Consider the following 24,071-nt stretch of genomic DNA (forward strand, 5'->3'; position numbering starts at 1 on the left):
TGATAATTTAGTTTGTACAAGTGGCTAAAGTTATTGTCTAACCTGATACCTTGGTATCGGATTGCTTGTGTTTGCCATTTAAATGGTGATTCGTTTTTAAGTTCTGTATAATCCGCATTACTCTTTATTTGCGTTGACCTTATACCCTGATATTTCTCCATATTCCTTCAATTTCTTATGTAGTTTTTTTATTGATATCTCTGGTTCTGTTAGGTATACTATGATGTCATCTGCAAATAAACTAATTTTATACTCCTCCTCCTTTATTTTTATCCCTTTTATTTTATTTTCTATTCTTATCAGCTCTGCCAATGGTTCTATTGCTAAGGTGAACAATGAAGGGGATAATGGACATCCCTGCCTAGTTGATCTACTTAATTTGAATTGGTTCGATACATATCCATTTACTACTACCTTTGCCAACAGTCCATTATATAATGCTTTAATCCAGTTAATATATTTTTCTGGCAGATTGAACTTCTGTAATACTTTAATAAGTAGTTCCACTCTACCCTGTCAAAGGCTTTTTCTGGGTCTAAGGCAACAGCCACTGTTGGTTTTTTACTTCCTGGAGCTGCATGAATTAAATTAATAAGTTTACAGACATTGTCTGCTGTTCGTCTTTTCTTGACAAATCCAGTTTGATCTTCTTTTACTATTTTTGGTACAGTTGGCCAATCTGTTTGCTAATAATTTCGTTATTATCTTATAATCTGAGTTAAGTAGGGATATTGGTCTATATCTCTCTTCTTTGGCTTGGCTTCGCGGACGAAGATTTATGGAGGGGGTTAAAAGTCCACGTCAGCTGCAGGCTCGTTTGTGGCTGACAAGTCCGATGCGGGACAGGCAGACACGATTGCAGCGGTTGCAAGGGAAAATTGGTTGGTTGGGGTTGGGTGTTGGGTTTTTCCTCCTTTGTCTTTTGTCAGTGAGGTGGGCTCTGCGGTCTTCTTCAAAGGAGGTTGCTGCCCGCCGAACTGTGAGGCGCCAAGATGTACGGTTTGAGGCGATATCAGCCCACTGGCGGTGGTCAATGTGGCAGGCACCAAGAGATTTCTTTAGGCAGTCCTTGTACCTTTTCTTTGGTGCACCTCTGTCACGGTGGCCAGTGGAGAGCTCGCCATATAATACGATCTTGGGAAGGCGATGGTCCTCCATTCTGGAGACGTGACCCATCCAGCGCAGCTGGATCTTCATAAGCGTGGACTCGATGCTGTCGACCTCTGCTATCTCGAGTACTTCGACGTTAGGGGTGTAAGCGCTCCAATGGATGTTGAGGATGGAGCGGTGACAACGCTGGTGGAAGCGTTCTAGGAGCCGTAGGTGGTGCCGGTAGAGGACCCATGATTCGGAGCCGAACAGGAGTGTGGGTATGACAACGGCTCTGTATACGCTTATCTTTGTGAGGTTTTTCAGTTGGTTGTTTTTCCAGACTCTTTTGTGTAGTCTTCCAAAGGCGCTATTTGCCTTGGCGAGTCTGTTGTCTATCTCATTGTCGATCCTTGCATCTGATGAAATGGTGCAGCCGAGATAGGTAAACTGGTTGACCGTTTTGAGTTTTGTGTGCCCGATGGAGATGTGGGGGGGCTGGTAGTCATGGTGGGGAGCTGGCTGATGGAGGACCTCAGTTTTCTTCAGGCTGACTTCCAGGCCAAACATTTTGGCAGTTTCCGCAAAGCAGGACGTCAAGCGCTGAAGAGCTGGCTCTGAATGGGCAACTAAAGCGGCATCATCTGCAAAGAGTAGTTCACGGACAAGTTTCTCTTGTGTCTTGGTGTGAGCTTGCAGGCGCCTCAGATTGAAGAGACTGCCATCCGTGCGGTACCGGATGTAAACAGCGTCTTCATTGTTGGGGTCTTTCATGGCTTGGTTCAGCATCATGCTGAAGAAGATTGAAAAGAGGGTTGGTGCCAGAACACAGCCTTGCTTCACGCCATTGCTTCACAGCTCAGCGCGGACATTGGCGACTTCAGGGGTTTCTACGAGGCTCTAAAGGCTGTGTACGGCCCCTCACCCCAAGTCCAAAGCCCGCTGCGCAGCTCAGACGGCAAAGTCCTCCTCAGCGACAAGATCTCCATCCTCAACCGATGGTCAGAACACTTCCAATCTCTTTTCAGTGCCAACCGCTCAGTCCAAGATTCCGCCCTGCTCCAGCTCCCTCAACAGCCCCTAAGGCTAGAGCTGGATGAGGTTCCCACCCTGGATGAGACATATAAGGCAATCGAACAACTGAAAAGTGGCAAAGCAGCAGGTATGGATGGAATCCCCCCAGAAGTCTGGAAGGCTGGCGGCAAAACTCTTCATGCCAAACTGCATGAGTTTTTCAAGCTTTGTTGGGACCAAGGTAAACTGCCTCAGGATCTTCGTGATGCCACCATCATCATCCTGTACAAAAACAAAGGCGAGAAATCAGACTGCTCAAACTACAGGGGAATCACGTTGCTCTCCATTGCAGGCAAAATCTTCGCTAGGATTCTACTAAATAGAATAATACCTAGTGTCGCCGAGAATATTCTCCCAGAATCACAGTGCGGCTTTCGCGCAAACAGGAACCACTGACATGGTCTTTGCCCTCAGACAGCTCCAAGAAAAGTGCAGAGAACAAAACAAAGGACTCTACATCACCTTTGTTGACCTCACCAAAGCCTTCGACACCGTGAGCAGGAAAGGGCTTTGGCAAATACTAGAGCGCATCGGATGTCCCCCAAAGTTCCTCAACATGATTATCCAACTGCACGAAAACCAACAAGGTCGGGTCAGATACAGCAATGAGCTCTCTGAACCCTTCTCCATTAACAATGGCGTGAAGCAAGGCTGTGTTCTGGCACCAACCCTCATTGGTCTATATGATGCTGGTGTTAATGGATCCTTCCTAGTCTTTGGTATTACTGTAATTATTGCTGTCTTACATGAGTCTGGTAAGTTTTGTGTTTCTTCTACCTGATTCAATACTTCCAGGAAAGGAGGAATTAAATAACTCTCTAAATGTTTTATAAAATTCTATTGCAAATCCATCTTCTCCTGGTGTTTTATTGTTCAGCAGCTTTTTTAATATATCCTGTACTTCCTCGATTTCCAAATGGTTTTATCAGTTTGTCTTGTTCCTCTTCTTGCAATTTTGGCAGTTCAATTTTAGCTAAAAACTTTTCTATTTTATCATCTTTCCCCTCATTCGGAGTTTGGTATAATTGTTCATAAAATTCCTTAAAATTTTCATTAATCTCTGTTGGGTTACATGTGATTTGTTTGTCCTTTTACCTTGATGACAATACAATTATTTTAGCTTGTTCTGTTTTAAATTGCCAGCCCAATATTTTATCTCCCAATTCATAATACTTTTGCTTTGTTTTTGTTATGTTCTTCTCCATCTTGTATGTTTGTAATGTTTCGTATTTTATTTTTTTGTCCGCCAATTCCCTCTTTTTCTTTATATTGTCCCTTTTCACTAGTTCCTTTTCTGTACTTGCTATCTCCATTTCCAGCTGCTCTATTTCCTGATTGTATTCCTTTTTCATCTTAGTTACATAACTTATTATCTGCCCTCTAATGAAAGCTTTCATTGCATCCCATAGTATGAATTTATCTTTAACCGATTCTGTGTTTATTTCAAAATATGTTTTAATTTGGCGTTCAATAAACTCTCTAAATTCCTGCTTTTAAGTAGCATGGGGTTTAACCTCCATCCATACGTTCTTGGTGGGATGTCCTCCAGTTCTATTGCTAATAGCAGGGGTGACTGATCTGAAAGTAGTCTAGCTTTATACTCAGTTTTCCTGACTCTCCCTTGAATATGAGCCGACAACAAAAACATATCAATCCTTGAGTGTGTTTTATGTCTACACGAGTAATATGAATATTCCTTCTCTTTTGGGTGCTGTCTCCTCCATATATCTATAAGATTCATTTCCTGCATTGATTTAACCTTAAATTTGGCTACTTTATTCTTTTTGCTTGTCTTTTGTTCAGTTTTATCCAACATTGGATCCAAATTAAGGTTAAAATCCCCTCCTATCAATATATTTCCTTGTGTGTCTGCAATCTTCAAAAAAATATCTTGCATACACTTTTGATCCTCATCGTTGGGTGCATATATATTGAGCAAATTCCAAAATTCTGAGTATGTCTGACACTTTATCATTACATACCTCCCTGCTGGATCTGTTATTTCCTCCTCTATCTTGATTGGTACATTTTTGTTAACTAATACGGCTACACCTCTAGCTTTTGAATTATATGATGCTGCTGCTACGTGTCCTACCCAGTCTCTCTTTAGTTTATGTTCCACTTCAGTTAGATGCGTTTCCTGCAAAAATGCTACATCTATTTTTTTTCTTTTTTCAGTAAATTTAGTAGCCTCTTCCTTTTAATTTGGTTATGTATTCCATTAATGTTTATAGTCATATAGTTCAATGTGGCCATCTTATATCTTGTTTACACCTCTTTTCCGCCTCCTCGCCACCTCCATCTCCTTTTTTCCCATTTTTGTCTTTTAAGTTTCCCTTTTTAAACTCAATGTATGACAACACATTTAAAACATGAAATACTCTGACAATCCCAACATCCAATAACACCTTAACCCCCAAATGAACCCCCCCCCCCTCTCTGAGTTTCCCCTTATCCCTTGCTGGGCAACCACAACTCCCCTTTCCATTTGGTTTGTGATCTTGCTCGCAAGTGTCAACTGATTTTGCTGTGATGGTTATTCTCTGCCCACAGCCCCACCCCCCCCGAAAACACTTTTTTAATACATATAACAGATCCGAGAACAGCTTGTTTTGATTCCCAGGTATAAATACTTTAAGTACAGCTGGATGTCTTAACATGAATTTATAACCTTTTTTCCATAAAATCGTTTTCACCGTATTAAATTCCTTCCTCTTCTTTAAGAGTTCAAAATTTATGTCCGGGTAAAAAAATATTTTTTATCCCTTGTATTCCAACGGCGTATTATCTTCTCTAACTTTATTCCTTGCCTGCTCCAGTATATTTTCTCTTGTTGTATATCTTAAAACTTTTACTAAGACGGATCTCGGTTTTTGATGTGACTGCGGCTTCAGTGTTAGTATTCTGTGTGCCCTTTCTATTTCCATTTCTTCATGCAATTCTGTCGTTCCCAAAACATTCGGGATCCATCCTTTCATAAATTCCTTCATGTCTGAGCCGCCTTCATCCTCCTTCAGGCCCACTATTTTTATGTTGTTTCACCTACTATAGTTTTCCAACATATCAATTTTCTGAGATAACAACTCTTGTGTCTCTAAGTTTTTTGTCACTTTTTTCCAATTTTTTCTCTTAAATCATATACTTCCAATTCTACAGCAGTTTCCCGTTCCTCCACATTTTCTACCCTCTTCCCTATTTCTGTCATGACCAGTTCTAAACTTTGCTTTTTATCTTCTGCTCTTTTTATTTTTCTTTTAATTGCACTAAATTTCAATGATAACCATTCTTTTAATGATCTTATTTGTTCTTCAAAAAAGGCTTTATCTATATTTTGTCCATCTATTTTACCTTCTATTTCCCTGTGAAGATCTTGGTCTTCTTCTTCCTCTTCTTCTGTATCTGTGTCTTCTTCTCTTCTTTGTATCTGTATCTCTTCTGCTTCTGTCTTTGATGGGCCTCCTCTTGCTGTTGGGCCTTCGGTCGCAGTCCATCTGTCTGTCGGGCCTCCTGCTGTTGATCATCTTGTCGTCGGTCACCCTGTTGCCATTCTTCCTCTTCCGGCTCATCGATCTTTCCTTGCCGTTATTTTGCTCCTCCAGCTGACCACCCTGATGCTGGGCATCCCCCAGCTTCTCGCGTTGTAGCTGCCCGCTCCTTGGCTGAGCCCCCCTCCCGCCGGTGTTCACTTTATCCTTTGATTGCGCAGTTGCGCACTTTTGTTTGGCTCCGAGAGCTATTTTTGCAGTCCACCGGTCGGGAGGTCGCGACTTCGCGGGGCACTCATCAACCTCGGAGGTCAGCTGCTCCTCACCACCGCAGCTCCCTGCTCCTGCATGCAGGTAAGGCCGCCTTCTTTTTTCTCTGGTGATTTTCCTTTTTTTCCCATTGTTCTTACCTTCTCCTTCTTGGGTGCCATCTTCTGGTTCTTCTCTGTAACTTTATTTTCTATTTCTTGAGTTTTTTATTTGTTGAGCTCTGTCTTTTCCAAACTTTTTTTTGTTTTTTCTGGAGAGGGCTGGTTCAACCCAACTGGCCACTACTCCATCACGTGACTCCTCCAAGTGGGCAACATTTGAGATTTCTAAGTTCAGACTTAGTGGCATATGCTTGGAAAAATGCCTACAATTCAGCAGGAAACTACTGATATTTTCCATGTTCAGTTCCTTGTAATTTTCTAGTTCTTCAAAATAGCGAAAAAATTCAGCCAGTAATAACAATAGGCAGAAATATAAAGAATGCGAAGACAGTAACAGCACAGAAGGCCATGCATTTGTTTTCCATTTTATTTCCCCAAGCATACAATTACTTTCTCTTCAAATGCTTCCCCAACTTTCCAGTGAAGGACATGATTGACTATATTATCCTTATGTGCCCTAAATTCCAGATCTAACCACTCTGTGTAAACCAGCTATTTCTTACAACCCTTCTATTTTTTAATCAATATTTTAAATCTGTATTGCCAGGTCCTTGATACATATTTTAATAGAATCAATTTCCCTCCATTTATCTTAGTGACAAAATGTATTCATTTGTTGCTCTGTTACAAAACATTTACCAAAGCAGCAAATTATTAAAGCAAAGTCTACGATGGGTGTGGGCAACCTACAACTCATGGGCAAGGAGATATTAATAAATTTCTCAGTGCGTGGAGTTGTCCAGTCACAGAGCAGAGCAGGACGCACAGGATGCTCTCATGGTGGAATTAAGTGGCTCAACACAAATGGTTGCTGAAGCCTGCGTTGGTTTTAACAAGCATCATGGGACTTGCGTGGGGGAGGTAACTCAGGAGTTCCCTCCCTTCGTGGCCAGAGCCCTCAATCCAAGGGGTGCGCAGTGCATCTGTCAACAGGGGTGCAGATCCAGGGCAAGGAGCTGTCCCTCGTCACTCCAGCCACATGGGAAGCACAGCCATGAACACCAGCAAAAAGAAATGGGGAATGAAGAGGAACAAGCGGCACATTGCGCCTGAATATCCTGGTAGGTGGATGTTGTCACTGTTTCTGCCACTACTTGAGTGGTGGGCTGAGCGGGGAGGGGGAGTAGATGCAAGCTGTGGGTAAGGAGGTGGGGGGGGGGGGGTTAGGCCAATCCCTGTGCAGCTGTGAGCTTGCCTTAATATGTGGAAATTAGTGCGGGGGAAAGGTAACCACGCCAAACATCGACTCAACCTTAAAGTCATCTTTACTGGAGTGAATTAAAGGTTGGGGCAACTGCTTGACATCAAATGTCAACAGCTCAACCCACAGCTAATCAGCTTTATTAAATGGACATAAATGTAGTGCGAGGTCCATCTTAAAAAGAACAAGATCAGTGCGCAAAGTAGTCTCCAAGGAATGGCACAGTTCAAATTGAGATGGGGGCTTCCTTAAGACCTGGTTTGGCATGAGTGACAAGTAGTAGTTGTGGGAAAGTCAAACAGTTGGAAAGAAACAACTCATGAAATGCAGCAAGTGGTGTTTGAGGATAAAATTATTTTAAAAATTTTCTTTCACAAAAACGCAGCAAAATGTAGTTTTAATTCTTGCAAAGTAACGTGAAAAATAGAGGGACATTTTGCCATGAATGCAAATCCCTCTGGAGTAACACAGCCTGCTGAGCCATGTTGAAAACTTGGTGGTGGTATGTGAGTGGGAGGAGCTCATCGATATGGGTTTTCACTTGAATACCAAAAATGCATCAGCGTAGTTTTTTTGGAAGGAATATGGTTGATCTTATTGGTGGAACATTTTCCTGTGGATTGTTTTTGCTAAATTATCATCAGTTATGTTCATTCATTGTACATTACATACTTCAAACAGAGACAATCTAAAACTTAAATTACATGTCTGTTTCAGTATTCAACCACTGACGCACCATCCAACCACGCATGGTAAAAGGTTGCCCGTCCCTGGCCTACAAGATGCTTGTAAATTAGATGGTTCAAAAACTGCCTCACGCCTAGCAAAAGACTAGACATGAAAGGAAAACTGATGAGTTTCTTTGAGAAGAAAATAGTTGATATTACAGCATAATGCATCTTCTGGTAAGGATTTTTCAACCAGCCCTTAGAACAAGAAATTCTATGAGGATAGATAAGAATCACAGGATATTCAGAAAAACTAAAAGAAAAATGGCCATGTGCTTTTTAGAGTACCTTACAAGTGTATTTGTAAAACCTCTACAGCCACAATGCTTCCAAGATTCAAAGGATCTTTATTACATGAATGATATTTAAATTAGCTTACCATTTCTGCCTGCATTGCAACCAATTTCTATGCTCCATTTGCTCTGCAATTGCACTCCAAGGAAGTTTCTTGTATAAATTTTCACGCATGATTGAATCAGGTACATTTAAATTTGAATCATTGATTGTTAGATCATGAGACGATTCTTGTATCCTTTCTTTCATAATTTGTTCCATTATTTTCATTAACGTCTTCACCTCCTTTTTACTCCATGCTCCATTATTCAACGCTGTTTACAATTAAAAAAAAATGACATAAGAATTTTTTTTTTCCTTTTAGCCTTACTGGATTAGTTCAACAAGACACTAGATGCGATCATAATTTCAATTCTCCAAACCCAGTCTTTCCAAATTTGTTAATTTATTTGTAAATAAAAGCAACAGTTGCCGAAGTAAAATAACCTGAAAGGTTGAGTTAGTGGTCAGAAGCAACTCTTTTGGAATATAAACTTCCTGATTGATTTAGTGGGATAAATGAAGTTACTGAGCTGTGGACTCTCCGTATTTATTATTTTTTAATTTTTAAAAAAATTTTCACACTATGAACCATATTGACCAAAATACACATAAACATTTCCCTCTTGAATACACACAGGGTCATCTTCTCCCCTCCCTCCTTCCCACCACCCTCCCCACCCACTAAACATTTAACATATACAATACATTAAACCCATTAAACAATGTCATCACACAATGAAAATAAACAAGAAAATTGACACACTGGGTGAGTTCATTTCGTCTTCTTCTCATTCTATAATTTTATGGGGTGGACCTCTCTGTTGTGTTCCACGTACGATTCCCAAATTTGTTCGAATATGGTGATTTTATTTCTTAAATTATATGTTATTTTTTCCAATGGAATACATTTATTCATTTCTATGTACCATTGCTGTATTCTCAGGCTATCTTCTGATTTCCAGGTTGACATTATACATTTTTTTGCTACAGCTAAGGCTATCATAATAAATCTTTTTTGTGCTTTATCCAAATCGAGGCCAAGTTCTTTACTTCTTATATTACTTAGAAGAAAGATCTCTGGATTTTTTGGTATGCTATTTTTTTGTGCTTTTATTTAATACCTGATTTAGATCTTCCCAAAACTTTTCCACTTTCTCACATGCCCAAAATTTCATGTACTGTTGTTCCTGTTTCCTTCTTACAGCGAAGACATCTGATACGGTTGGGTCCCATTTATTTAACTTTTGGGGCATGGTGTAGAGCCTGTGTAACTAATTATATTGTATCATGCGTAACTTCATGTTTATTGTATTTCTCATAGTTCCGGAGCATAGCTTTTCCCATGTTTCATTCTTTGTCTTTATGTTTAGATCTTGTTCCCACTTTTGTTTGGGTTTTCAGCTTATTTCATCGTTCTCTTTCTCTTGTAGTTTGATGTACATTTTTGTTATAAATCTTTTATTTATCATTGTGTCTGTAATCACATATTCAAAACTGCTTCCTTCTGGTAACCTCAGCCTGCTTCCCAATTTGTCCTTCAAGTAGTTTTTCAGTTGGTGGTATGCAAACATTGTACCATGAGTTATACCATATTTGTACTTCATTTGTTCAAAAGATAATAATTTATTTCCCGAAAAACAATTTTCTAATCTTTTGATCCCTTTTCTCTCCCATTCTCTAAAGGAAAGGTTATTTATTGTGAAAGGGATTAGTTGATTTTGCGTCAATATTAATTTTGGTAGTTGATAATTTGTTTTTTTCCTTTCTACGTGAATCTTCTTCCAAACGTTGAGCAGATGGTGCAGTTCTGGTGAATTCCCCTGTTGCACCAGCTTTTCATCCCTCTTATATAGTATATGTTCAGGTACCTTCTCCCCTATTTTGTCTAGCTCTAATCTGGTCCAATCTGGTTTTTCCCTTGTTTGATAAAAATCTGATAGGTATCTTAATTGTGCTGCTCTATAATAATTCTTAAAGTTTGGTAGCTGTAAGCCCCCTTGTTTGTGCCATTCTGTTAATTTATCTAGTGCTATCCTCGGTTTCTCCCCTTTCCATAAGAATTTCCTTATTATTTTCTTTAGCTCCTTGAAGAATTTCTCTGTTAGGTGAATTGGTAACGATTAAAATAGGTATTGTATCCTTGGGAAGATATTCATTTTAATGCGGTTTACCCTTCCTATCAGTGTTAGTGGTAAATCCTTCTAATGTTCTAAGTCATCTTGTAATTTCTTCATTAATGGCTGATAGTTTAATTTGTATAGATGGCCTAGATTATTATCTAGTTGAATACCTAGGTATCGGATTGCTTGTGTTTGCCATTTAAATGGTGATTCTTTCTTAAACTTTGTGAAATCCGCATTATTCATTGGCATCGCTTCATTTTTATTTGCGTTGATCTTGTACCCCGATACTTCTCCATATTCCTTCAATTTCTTATGTAATTCGTATATTGATAATTCTGGTTCTGTTAAGTATACTATGATGTCATCTGCAAATACTGATTTTATATTCCTTCTCTTTTATTTTTATCCCTCTTATTTTATTTTCTGTTCTTATCAGTTCTGCCAATGGTCTATAGCTAACACGAATAGTGAGGGAGATAGTGGACATCCCTGCCTAGTTGACCTGCTTAATTTAAATTGGTTTGATATATATCAATTTACTGTCACCTTTGCCAATGGTCCCTTATATAATGCTTTAATCCAATTAATATATTTCTCTGGTAGGTTGAACCTCTGTAGTACTTTGAATAAATAATTCCATTCTACTCTGTCAAAGGTTTTTTCTGCGTCTAAGGTAACCGCCACTGTTGGCGTCTTGTTTCCTTGTACTGCATGGATTAAGTTGTCCGCTGTTCGTCTTTTCTCAATAAATCCTTATTGATCTAGTTTTACTATTTTTGGTGCACAGACGGCCAATCTGTTTGCTAATAGTTTAGCTATTATCTTATAATCTGTGTTGAGTAGAGATATTGGTCTATACGATGCTAGTGTTAGTGGATCTTTCCCCATCTTTGGGATTACTGTAATTATTGCTGTTTTACATGAATCTGGCATGTTTTGTGTTTCTTCAATCTGGTTCATTACTTCCAGGAGAGGAGGAATTAATAAGTCTTTAAATGTTTTATAGAATTCTATTGGGAGTCCATCCTCGCTCGGCATTTTATTGTTCGGTAGTTTTTTTTAATATATCCTGTATTTCCTCTATTTTAAATGGTTTTATTAATTTGTTTTGCTCCTCTTCTTGCAATTTTGGTAGTTCAATTTTAGCTAGAAACTCATTTATTTTGTTTTCTTTCCCTTCATTCTCAGTTCGATATAATTGCTCGTAGAATTCCTTGAAGTTTTCATTGATCTCTGTTGAGTTATATGTAATTTGTTTGTCCTTATTCCTTGATGCCAATACCGTTCTTTTAGTTTGTTTTAAGCTGCCAAGCTAGTATTTTGTGCGTTTTTTCTCCTAGCTCATAATACTTCTGTTTTGTCTTCATTATGTTCTTCTCCACCTTATACGTTTGTAGTGTTACGTAATTTATTTTTTTGTCCGCCAATTCTCTTCTTTTTGTTGTATCTTCCCTTGTTGCTAATTCTTTTTCTGTACTTGCTATTTCCCTTTCCAGCTGTTCTATTTCCTGATTGTATTCCTTCTTCATCTTAGTTACATAACTTATTATCTGCCCTCTGATAAACGCTTTCATTGCATCTTTCACTGATTCCGTATTTATTTCAAAGTACATTTTAATTTGTCGCTCAATGAATTCTCTAAAATCCTGCCTTTTAAGTAGCATGGAGTTTATACGTTCTCAGTGGGATGTCCTCCAGCTCTATTGCTAATAACGGGGGTGAGTGATCCGATAATAATCTAGCTTTATATTCTGTTTTTCTAACTCTCCCTTGGATGTGGGCTGACAACAGGAACAGGTCTATCCTTGAGTATGTTTTATGTCTACCCAAATAATATGAGTTTTTCTTCTCCTTTGGGTGTTGTCTCCTCCATATATCCAAAAATTGCATTTCCTGCATCGATTTAACCATAAATTTGGTTACTTTGTTCTTTCTGCTAGTCTTTTTTCCATTTTTATCCATCTTTGAGTCCAAATTAAGGTTAAAGTCCCCTCCTATCAGTATATTCCCCTGCATATCTGCAATCTTCAAAAAGATATCTTGCATAAATTTTTGATCCTCTTCATTAGGTGCATATACATTGAGCATGTTCCAAAATTCTGAATATATCTGACACTTTATCATTACACACCTCCCTGCTGGATCTATTATTTCCTCCTCTATTTTGATTGGTACATTTTTATTGATTAATATAGCTACTCCTCTGGCTTTTGAGTTATATGATGCTGCTGTTACACGCCCTACCCAGTCTCTCCTTAATTTCTTGTGTTCCACTTCAGTTAGATGTGTTTCCTGCACGAATGCTATACCACTTTTTTCTTTCTTCAGTAAATTTAACAGCCTCTTTCTTTTGATTTGGTTATGTATTTTGTTAATGTTTATAGTCATATAGTTCAACATGGCCATTTCATACTTTGTTTACCTCTCATTTCTGCTTCCTCATCACCACCTTTCCCCATATCCATTTCTGTTTTTTTTTTTGAACGCAGTGTAAGACAACACTTCTAAAACATAAAATATTTCCACTATTCCCACATCTAAAATTCCATTAAACTCAACTGTCCCCCCATCTCTGAGTTGCCCCTTGTCGAGCAACCACAACTCCCCTCTCCATTTGGATTGCGAACCCGCTCGCAAGCGTCAACTCATTTCGCAGTGACTGTTATTCTCTCCCACCCAACCCCCTCCAGAAAATACTTTTTCCTTCACATATAACAAAGCTCACCCTCTTAATTCCCCACTTACTTCCTTTCTTCCCTTTTCTTCCCCTCCTTAGTTCTTACTTATACATTATTTTTCTTCTTTATATGAAGTTTGTCATCATTCTTGTTCTTGTTACATCTCTTCATCTCTCTTTCTGTTTTGCAGGCGTTCTGCAAATTCTTGTGCTTTCTCCGGGTCCGAGAACAGTCTGCTTTGCTGCCCTGGGATAACTATTTTAAGCACCGCTGGATATCTTAACATAAATTTATAGCCTTTCTTTCATAGGATCGATTTTGCTGCGCTAAACTCCTTCCTCTTCTTCAGGAGCTCAAATTTATGTCTGGGTAGAAAATATTTTTTTGACCTTTGTATTCCAGTGGCTTTTTGTCTTCTCTCATTTTTTTCATTGCCTTCTCCCAATATATTTTCTCTTGTCGTATATCTCAGGAATTTTACTAAAATGGATCTTGGTTTTTGTTGTGGCTGTGGTTTCGGGGCTAATGTTCTGTGTGCCCTTTCTATTTCCATTCCTTCCTGCATTTCTGGCATTCCCAGGACCTTGGGGATCCATTCTTTTATAAATTCTTTCATATCTTTGCCTTCTTAATCTTCCTTAAGGCCCACTATCTTTATATTGTTTCTCCTATTATAGTTTTCCATTATATCCATCTTCTGAGCTAACAACTCCTTTGTTTAACTTTTTTATCAGTTTCTTCCAATTTTCTTTTTAAATCATCCACTTCCATTTCTATGGCTGTTTCTCATTCTTCCACCTTGTCTACTCTTTTTCCTATTTCTGTCATTACCAGCTCTAATCTGCTCACTTTTTCTTCTGTACCTTTTATTCTTCTTTTTATTTCACTAAATTCTCATGTCAGCCATTCTTTTAATGCTTCCATATATTCTTGAAATTTTAAAAAATCAATGTACTGTCCATTCCCTTTATCTTCTATTTCTCTGTGCAGAGCTTGATGTTTTCCTTCTTCTTCTTCTGTGTCTGCTCTAGGGTTTGTGTCTTCTACTTCTCTTCCTTGTATCTGTGTCTCTTCTGACTTTCTTGTTGGGCTGTTTGTCTCAGTTTGTTGGGTTTTTTTTATGGTGTCTTGATGTTGGTCCTCTTCTTCTGGGCTGGTTATCTGTTGTGTCTCTGATTTCCTTTTTTCATTCTCATCCCTCCCGTTCCCATTATTTTCTGTATCTTCCCGCTGGGAGCCCTGCTGTCGGGTCTTCCACTCCACAGCTGGTCCCCCCTCCCGTCGGTGTTGTCCTCGCGGATGCGTTGTTGCGCACCTGTTTGACTCTGTGAGCCATCTTTGCAGTCAAGCGTTCGGTGGGTCACGACCCTGCGGGGTTTCCAGTGACCTCAGGGAGTGGGCTCCTCTTTCCACGGCGGGTCCCTGCTTCTTCGTACAGGTAAGGCCTTCACCTTTCTCTTCCGGCAACTTTCCTTCTTCTTTTCTTCCCGTTGTTTTTGGCTTTTCTTTCTTTGTTGTCATTTCCTCCACACCTTTATTTTTTATTTGTTGTGATTTGTGTGTCTGGGGCTTTGCTTTTTCTTCACTTTTTTCCTTCTTTTCTAGAGAGGGCTGGTATTCTCCTACCGGCCACTACTCCATCACATGACTCTCCGTATTTATTAGAAGCAAAAAGTTAAAATAGCACTCAAAGCAAGTGTTTGTAGTACAACCATTATTGTAGTATATGGAATAATATTAATGTATTTAAACATAACAATGAGCTAATTACCAGAATAATGAAATAATCTGGCTTTGTTGGTGCTGCTAAATATAAAATTGTAAGTCAGACCAAGCATTCCAGTAGTAGGACTTCAAATCGTCAGTTCTTTACTATAGAGTGGGATGTTGAATTACTGAGTAGAAAGCAAAAGTGTTAACAATTTATAATCAATTAATCTTTTAAATAGTAAATAGTGTCTGGAATTACACAACTACCCTAAACAAAACATTTATTGTTTTCCAATTACACACAATTTAAATTTTATTTTACATTAAAGAGCTAAAGTTAATTTAAAAAGACTACCAGTATATATTTACATGAAATAAAAAATAGTAATTAACCTACATTTCTTTAATAATCTTGCCCGACTTAAAACAGATGCATCACTTCGATCCATAAGTTTGGCTATTTTAATCCACTGATTCCCGTGTATCATTTGCAAGTGACTCAGTTTTTCCAATTCTTCTTCTGTGTATCTATAAAGAAACAGTATTTCTTTGTCAAAATGAAAAGGTGCAAGATTAAACCCAGCAACAATAGACCGAAAAGTTTAAATTCTGGGGTGGGAAAATTTCTAGAAACAAAAAAATTAGCTGAAGACACAAGAGACTGCAGATTCTGGAATCTAGAGAAAAAAACCAATATGCTGCAGAAACTCAGTTAGTGTCAATTAATTTAAAAGATTGCTTACAAGACTGGAGGCATCCATTCAATGCGCTTCATCAAGCCACACTCCCTGCCTTCTCATTTTTGCTCTGCAAAATTCATCCCTTCCAATACCTACCCAGTTCTTTTTTGAACATTACAATGAAATTGTCCCTCACTACAGCCCTGACACTGCATTTCGAGCTTTAACCACTCACTACATATTTTTTCCACTTTGCAATTACCATTGTTAGAGATCTAAGAGAACAAATCTTTGAAAATGGCAGGGTTGATTGCTAGCAGCAATGGGGGCATTTGAAGAGTGTAGCCAGAAATTGGGGGGGTGGGGGGGGGAAAACACAGATGCTATTAGTGCAATAATCCTCTTGACTGCTTAATACCAATGACCAATGGTGGAACACACTTATCAGCAAGTGTTTTCTGGCACCTGTAATAAATATTCTGAGGTGATCTACAAAACTCAAACAGTTTTTATCCATTTTTGCTTTCAACAGTTCCCATCAATGATGACCCAAGGTTGATGATCACTTACAAGCAGTCAATGGACCGTGTGTTCACTAATAATTCTTTACTGGTTCTACACAGTTATGCACTTGAAGGCACAGAGCATAATTCAGCCATTTTCATTATATACCTGACAGCATTTCTTAATTATTGTTTGATCGAGGAGGTGCAAATAGTAGATGGTAAAAATCATGCATAATTAAGCCACAAAAATTGTGCTGTACCAAATTAGTTATAACAATAACTTTATTTAATTGGAAGCAGGTACCACTGGCAAGGCCAGCATTTATTTCCCATCCATAATTATGCTCAATCCAAGAGAATGGAGGAGACTCGGTACATTCAAGCCAGATGGTAAAATATTTTTTAGATATTAAAAGATCAAAGAAATTTAGGGATTGTGCAAGAAGGAGAGGATGAGGTATAAGCTGAGAAACTGAATGATAGAGCAAGCACTGGAGATGTTCTGATTCTTTCATTTCTTAATACTATTGGGAAGGAAGTTTCAGGATTTAGACCCACCGACAATGATATACATTTCCAAGTCAGCATGTTGAACATCTGGGGAAGCTGGTCTTTCTGGGTACTTGCTAGGCTTGTCTCTCTTGGAGGTAGTCTTTGAGATGCAAATAACAAAAGTGCTTTTTAAGTGGGTGGCACATACTACAGACATGTTCTGATGGTGGATGAGGTGCACACCATGCAGAATGTTGCTTTGTTTCACGAATGCTTTTAGAACTGCACTCATTCAGGCAAATGGGGAGTATAGTATTCCAACACATTTCTGTCCCGTGTCTTGCAGATGACTTTGAAACAAGTCATTCCCATAAGATATCAAGACTATGATTTGCTCTTGTTGCCACAGTATTTATGTGGCTGATTCAAATAAGTACCTAGTCAACTGTCAGATATGATAGTTACCAGAGAAGTTGGAGAATCATGAAATAAGAAACCTGGCCAAAAAAAAAACAAATATCTCGAAGTGCTGAAAGTTCTCTAATCTTCTGCCAACCCTGCATTCCTACAAATTTCAAAATCGGCCAGCCTGAATAAAATGTTAAAATCCACAACAATTATCACAGAAGATATCATTTGTTTTCATTCACAACAAACATAATTCAATTAAAATGTATATAAAATTGCTTACCTGCCTTTACATCGATTAGGATCATACATCTTCTTAGCTCGCTGATAAACGGACTTCCATGGCCTCGGAATGCCTTCAGCTAAAAGGATTTTCAATATAAATTGATGCATCATTAACAATGGATGAAATAAAGGTCAAGTTGTCAATGCAATAAAGTATGGAAATTGCTGTGGCTTTTAACAAAATTGAAACCAACAGGCATCTGGAAGACCAAAAACAATGGCCACCAAAGCAAAACCTATTATCATTAGAAAGATGCAAGGTGTAAGTAGTTAAAATACCTAGATGTCACCGTTGTAGGAGGGGGTGTTAATCTAATAAAGTAAAACATCTGGAAGACCAAAAACAATGGCCACCAAAGCAAAACCTATTATCATTAGAAAGATGCAAGGTGCAAGTAGTTAAAATACCTAGATGTCACCGTTGTAGGAGGGTGTGTTAATCTAATAAAGTAAAACATCTGGAAGCCACGCTACTACACCCAATTATAGGGCAGGGTTCAAATTAAACCAGAACCATTGTGTGTACCTAATTTAATACAGAATAAATTATTCTGCTTTAGTTGTTTTACTCTCATCATCTCATCAGCAGACTCAGGAACATGGAATAATTCCCATTCATTTTGAATTCCAGTGAGCTCCATTAATTCTTTTACGTTTTTCTGCAACTGCTCATTTTCATTCTTTGTAAATCTGCCTTTTCGGATTGGAATTCCTGCACAAAAAAATACAAAAGTACCAGATTTGACATTAAAAACTACTAAAAAAAAACTAAAAGTTATTTTTAATTTATCTCTTAACCCCAAATATGGGGATGGAGATGTAACAGAGACATAACCATTAATTTCCCTCTACAATAGTAGAATATTCCTGATCAAGTTTAAATTTTTTAAATATTAAAAAATATTAACAGGCCCTTTCAGCCCACGAGCCTGTGCCACCTAATTGACCTACACCTCTGGTATGTTTTGAATGGTGAGAGGAAACCGGAGCCCCCGGGGAAAACCCACACAGACATGGGGAAAGCATACAAATTCTTTACAGAGTATGTGGGATTCGAACTCAAGTCTGGTCTCGAACGCTAGCAATGTAAAGGTTTGCTAACCATTATGGCAACTGTGTTCCCCACTGTGAAATATACTATTATTAAGTTCCTACTATTCAGTTCAACATTTTATGTTCTTGATTCAAACACTGCTGTTTGAAGAACATTGTCTCAACACATATATACATATAGCAGTGAAGAAATGGTGTTGTCAGATAAAATCTGTCAATTTGTCTGCACAATCCTATTATTAGAAGAGGAGCAATGACCTCTCCTGGCCTATATTTCACTTGCTGCCATAAAAATAGATTGACATGTCAAACATTTTATTTATCATTTGCCTTGTTTTCATTAGTTGCTACAAAACAACTAACTTTGAAAGTAATTCAGTCCAGTATTCAGAAAGATATACACTCTAATATTGGATGTAAAGATAGCAGAGCAATAAAAGTGTTTAAACCCTCTTTATAATTATTTCCATGGACAAAATTTCAATGTAGGATCTTTCAAACTCTGGTGAAAACCTTGAAAAATCATAAATAATTTGAATATTGTTGTTCTGAAGAAATATTTTTTCACCTTTACCTACACATGCATACCATACATGTGTGTAATCGTCCAATTTGGTGGACCAGTTTTTAGGGTAAAATTTAGGGGGTTGACTAAATTACCATTACTTTGACCATGGTAAGTACCTGCATTATTCAAGGCATCAGGAGTGCTGATGGCCAGCTGCCACTGGGTGATGAGTCCGTGTTCAGGGCGTCAAGAGCTCAGGTGTATGGGCAGTCAGAGCGTTGGGAGCACAGATGGGCAGGTGGGTGGCTGGGACCAGGTGGTAAGTCTGAATGTCAGGTGCTTGGATGGGCGGGCAGCTGAGGCCTAAGTGAGTCCACGGTCGGAGGATTGGGAGCTCAGATGGTTGGGTGGCCAGAGCCTAGACATGAGTCCATGGTCAGGGCGTCAGAAGCTCTGATGAGGGTGATTGGGGGATAAAGAGATTGGATGGGTGGGTGGTGAGGACCTAGGTGAGAATCTGTGGTTGGGGCGTCAGGACCTCTGGCGGGCAGGCAACTGGGGCCTAGGCGAGAGTTTGTAGCGTGGCACCAGGATCTTGAATGGGAGGGTGGTTGGGGGCTATGCGAATCTGTGGTTGGGAGCTCCAGTGGGCAGGCGGCCTCAGCCTAGGTGAGAGATGGCAATATATGGAAAATACCAGATTTTTGGGCCAAGAATAGGGAGGTTGACTTTTACATGGTATTGATGATTACATGCATACTGTATATACGGTAGCTTCCTCTATAGTATCACCAAATATGCCAAGTTAAGTAATGCATCCTTATAATTTAGTTAAATGTTGAATCCTGTCTGTCGTCACTTACAGCAGAATGGAATTTAGCTTATCCATTTGCAATTTTAAGACAAGTTTCTCTATGGTGTGTTATAAACAGCTTAGCTAGGACCTCCAAAGCAGCTGCTCTGTGCACACCAAATTGCAATAATTCTTATTCATACTCTATTTATAATTTACTTCCATATTTGCAAAACAATTAGGTTGAATTTGCAGTAACTTTTATTTATTCTTCCAAGACAAGAGGAATGTAGAAGACAATTGCAATGCGGGTTGTTGAAACAATTAATTTGCAAGAGCAGAGGATTGTGAATCTTTGGAATTATTTACCTTGAACAGTATTGGATGCTCTGATTTTGGACACAAATGGAAATGGAGGATAAAAGGATCAGCCAGCAATTTGGATTAGATTCTTGGAGCTATTCCATTTTCAATTCTACATCTCAAAAGTTTTATGGGCCGTTGAGATGCATGGAAGTTACATTTTAAATGTACAAGATTTGTAGGTAAAGCTCATTATCATTTTATAACCAAGATGACTCTGGATAAGATTAATGATAGTTTGCTTCAATCTCCTTGGATCCCTACTCCACTTCTCCATGTTGTCTAATTCCAGAGACCCAAAAGTTCACAAAAAAATAAATTTCAAACATGAAGGACCACGGTCTTCTGCACAACACCAACTCTTTAATTCAAAAAAATTCAGTTTGTTGAACTCTACCACAGCAAATTTGCTCTACAAACTTGCATAATTATAAATTCCAAATCAATTTATTTCTTGTACAGCTGATCATCAAATGCTTTACAAATATTAAAATAAATATTAATTAAAACCTCAATTTCAACAATTCCTTAAATAGGAATAAAAATTGAAAAAATTGTGGTTGGAAATATGCAAGAAATTGCTCAAATTACAGTTCTGGTGTTAAGTAAGTAAACAAAGCTTTACCTTCCTCTTTAAATTTTTCAAACCGTGGAAGATCATATTTATACATGTTGTATAGTGTCCCAGTTGTCATGTTTTCAACACTTGGATCAAAATCTTTGAGTTGCTCAACCAGCTGGGATTTAGATATTTGCATGACTTTGGGTGTATCTTGACTAAAAGACATATCCTTTTCTTGAGGCCGTTCAACAAATGTGTTGTCAATATTATCATCAAACACAATTACATGTTGTCGTTGCTTCCATTTCTTTTTGTGCTTCTTCTGGGTTTTCAAATTCTTACTTGGTTTTGTAATGGACTCAGGTGTAACGACTACCTGTAATGTATCCTCACTGCTCGATCCAGAGCAGTGCACAGATCCATAATGCCTCTTCTTGTGTCTTTTGCATTTTAACTTTTTTGGGATTTTGACAGTTTCTTGGCAAATCATGCTGGAATTATGATCTGCTTGCTCAGTCTGTTCTGCAATATTCCCTACAGTGTCAGTATTTTGGATAGTCATGGAGTGATCTGGGGCTGTGTTCTGTGAAATCCCACTTCCTTTGCATTTCACTTTATGTTTCTTTAATGATTGATTAGGATTTTTCAATAAGTTTGGACTGCAATTTTTTTCCACAACAGTTTCAAATGGCAACACTTTGGTTTCTTTATATTTTTTCTCAAACTTTGGTAAAATTTCTGTTTCATTGCAGGTGGTGTCACACATTTTCTTTTTCTTGCGCTTTTTGGGTGAAGTTTCAGTATTAACTTCAGCAGATTCTGAAGTTTCACTCTCTTTGTAAGGATTCCCTGTAATGGTCGCAGAATCATCATCTCCTGACTTAGAATGGAATTTTTTCTTCTTTTGACTGCCAACCTTCCCTATTAAATTCTGTATAGGTTGTAAAGTCTCTAATGGAGTGTACACATCCCCACTCTCTGCTGAAATGGAACGGTGCTTCCTTTTCATTTTTCCACGTTCACCATTCAGAAGCTTTGAATTGTTCATTGATTGTAGAGTTCCTTTTGCAGAAATCCCCAAAATATCATCACCTTTCAATTCAAGGCCACAATTCTTTTCTTCAGTAGTTGTTCTCTTAAAAATACCTTCCTTTTCTTCCATGTACAAATGGTGAATTTTGTTATTCTTTTGTTTATCTTCAGTGCCCATCACACAATCACCTGCCAGTGGCCTGGAATAGTGCTTTTTCTTTTTTTGTTGACCAAATAACCTAATATTTTGCTGCTGTAAACTGTCACATGCAGCCCTTGATCCGATAATATGTTTCTCTTTCCTCTGTTTCTTTTCATCATTAAGTTGATTTTTAAGCACCAGATCTCCCATAGCAGAACTATCATACCCTCCTAATGATGTGCATTTTTCTCTCCGTTTCTTGTTTTTCTTTTCATTATAGTCTCCTAAATTGAGATTTTGGACATCTGAACCATTACACTGCCCTTCTGATCTGGAACCATTCATTTTATTTTCATGTTTCCTTTTCTTTTTTGTTCTTGCATCCTTTACAGATAGACTTAAGTCTTTTTCAGAGTCAATTGTAACTGTCTCCAAACTTCCACAATCTTTTAATGACACAGTACATTTTTTCCTTTTTTGTGTTCGGTGTCCATGTAACATGGGACTCTGTATCTTTTGGTGACACTCTACAGCAGAAGTCTCCGGATTGTCTTCCAGAAACTGAGAAGAAATTTTTCTCTTTGTGTTGTCACCATATTTACATTTTTTCACTTTATGTTGTACATCATGGACCATATTGTAGCTTTCCTCAAATGTAACACCCTGCTCTCAAAAATGAAAACATATCGATTTAAACAAAAGCAACATTTTGAATCATTCCACATGAGAAATCAATATACAATTCCTATATTTTTTTGACATGGAATGAAACCAGTTTGAAAATGATACTGATCAGAACTACATTTCTTTGAAGATGCTTTAATTCTACTCAATCTCCAGATTATTTGGAATGTCCTAGATACGTAGTACAAATAAGTAGGCATCAGAATTCTTTTGTTCCCTCTGATACAAATACAATATTATGTATACTAGGAATAACCTACGGTGTATTATCCAAATGGCTCCCTCTCTGAATGTGTAATTGTCACTACAATACCGAGATCAAATCTCCAAATGCACTTCCCTCCCGCCCACTAAATAATTAATATTTTTGTAACAATTAATTCTCACTACGCAAGTGTTCTTTCTAAAAACTATCATTCATTTCGGGACTGTAATTGTTTTAGAGAAGTTAGTTTTTTTTAAGATCTAGTGGCATCAGGGGTTTATTAGTTCAATATAGAGCAGGTTACATAAAGGTTCTCAACCTTTTTCTCTCTACAAATACCACTTTAAGTAATCCCTATGCCATTGGTGCTCTGTGATTAGTAAGGGATTGCTGAAGGTGGTATGTGAGTGGGAAGGGAAGGTTGAGAATCACTGCCCTAGACCCAATTGTTACTGAAATATTTTGCTTAAGAAAAATTGTCATTGGCCCATTTCCTGTGGAGTTATGAAACTGCACATAACGAGTCAATTAGGTACAATTAAAACGGTGTTTTTCAAACTTTTTCTTTCCACCCACATAAGCCATCCCTTACCAATCACAGAGCACCGTTGGCATAGGGATTACTTAAAGTGGTATGTGAGTGGAAAGAAAAAGACTGAGAACCACTGATATAATAGAGACTATTTGAGAAATGGAAACCTGCTTGGTTTGTGGGGAAGAGCTCAAACTGGCGTCCAACATACTTTGACACAGCCAAAGGCAGCTGTTGTGGTGAAGACTATTTCCTTGTCAAGGGGGTCTTTGGCCAACGATGAAACCTGTAGGACGTGAGGGCTTCGGGACCAAAGGACATGGTTTGGACGACTTACAAATGGGTCAGAGTTCCGACAGGTTCCCTCGCCGCCCGTCTTCCCCGACGTTTCTTCAGTCCGTCTAACACAAAGAGGAAAAAAAAGAAAACTTTCTCAGTTCAGATCTTCTTATTGAACTTCACATCCCATTCTCATTTTAATAACGCCCGGGACCCACATTAACTGCCAAAGCCTCCATTTTTCAGCGAAGGCACTTCTTGTACCGGAAACGGAAACGGAAACGGCAACGCCACCACGAGGTGGAAGTCCACGGAAAGGTGAGAGGTCGCCACGCCAAGCCCTGGCAACGGATTAGGCGTTGGATAGGGTTGCCAGGGTAACGGAACCCTTCCCCAACTGCGGAAGTATTCTTGTTTTGAGGGGACTCCGACCGATTTCTTCAGCCTCTCGATAGAGTGAAACGAGACGTCCAGCTTGGTTTGATTTCTGAGAACCGTGTAAGGTAAAGTTATTAAAAATAACGTGCAATAGGTAATGCTCCATTGACATGACGTGAAGAAGTTTCCCAGGAAAACAGGGATGAAAGTTAAAACACTTTCAAGTTATGAAATGTGCATTATTGTTTATTCAATTATTTGACAGTTCGATTTACCAGAGCGAAATATAATGTTTAAAACTAAATCTGTTTAAT

The 24,071-nt window shown here is 38.5% G+C and overlaps 2 protein-coding genes and 1 non-coding gene across 10 annotated transcripts in view; 1 reads left to right on the plus strand and 2 right to left on the minus strand.

Annotated features, from left to right (window-relative positions):
- LOC138736901 (transcription termination factor 1-like) overlaps positions 1 to 23,668 on the minus strand; it is a 33,173-nt gene extending 9,505 nt beyond the window's left edge. The window contains exons 1-7 of one of the 4 annotated variants that reach the window (XM_069887091.1): positions 23,598 to 23,668; positions 23,438 to 23,501; positions 20,569 to 22,347; positions 17,753 to 17,938; positions 17,225 to 17,303; positions 15,253 to 15,383; positions 8,388 to 8,616 (exon numbers count right to left, since the gene is read on the minus strand). In XM_069887091.1, coding sequence (XP_069743192.1) covers positions 8,388 to 8,616; positions 15,253 to 15,383; positions 17,225 to 17,303; positions 17,753 to 17,938; positions 20,569 to 22,315 — 2,372 coding nt within the window. In that variant the 5' untranslated portion in view covers positions 22,316 to 22,347; positions 23,438 to 23,501; positions 23,598 to 23,668. The other 3 variants (XM_069887088.1, XM_069887098.1, XM_069887106.1) reach the window with 3 other exon arrangements.
- On the minus strand, positions 19,631 to 19,760 carry LOC138752177 (small nucleolar RNA SNORA11). Its single transcript, XR_011350432.1, has one exon. It is a non-coding gene; the product is annotated as a small nucleolar RNA SNORA11 (small nucleolar RNA).
- Positions 23,669 to 23,707: 39 nt separating the features above from the next.
- cfap77 (cilia and flagella associated protein 77) overlaps positions 23,708 to 24,071 on the plus strand; it is a 177,901-nt gene continuing 177,537 nt past the window's right edge. For 3 of the 5 annotated variants that reach the window (XM_069887127.1, XM_069887119.1, XM_069887134.1), the window contains exon 1: positions 23,713 to 23,882. The gene's annotated coding sequence lies outside the window, so the exon portion shown is untranslated. Of the gene's footprint in view, positions 23,883 to 24,071 lie in introns of all 5 variants that reach the window. The other 2 variants (XM_069887141.1, XM_069887121.1) reach the window with 2 other exon arrangements.

Source organism: Narcine bancroftii, chromosome 1 (assembly GCF_036971445.1).
Source record: "Narcine bancroftii isolate sNarBan1 chromosome 1, sNarBan1.hap1, whole genome shotgun sequence".
Classification (NCBI taxonomy): domain Eukaryota; kingdom Metazoa; phylum Chordata; class Chondrichthyes; order Torpediniformes; family Narcinidae; genus Narcine; species Narcine bancroftii.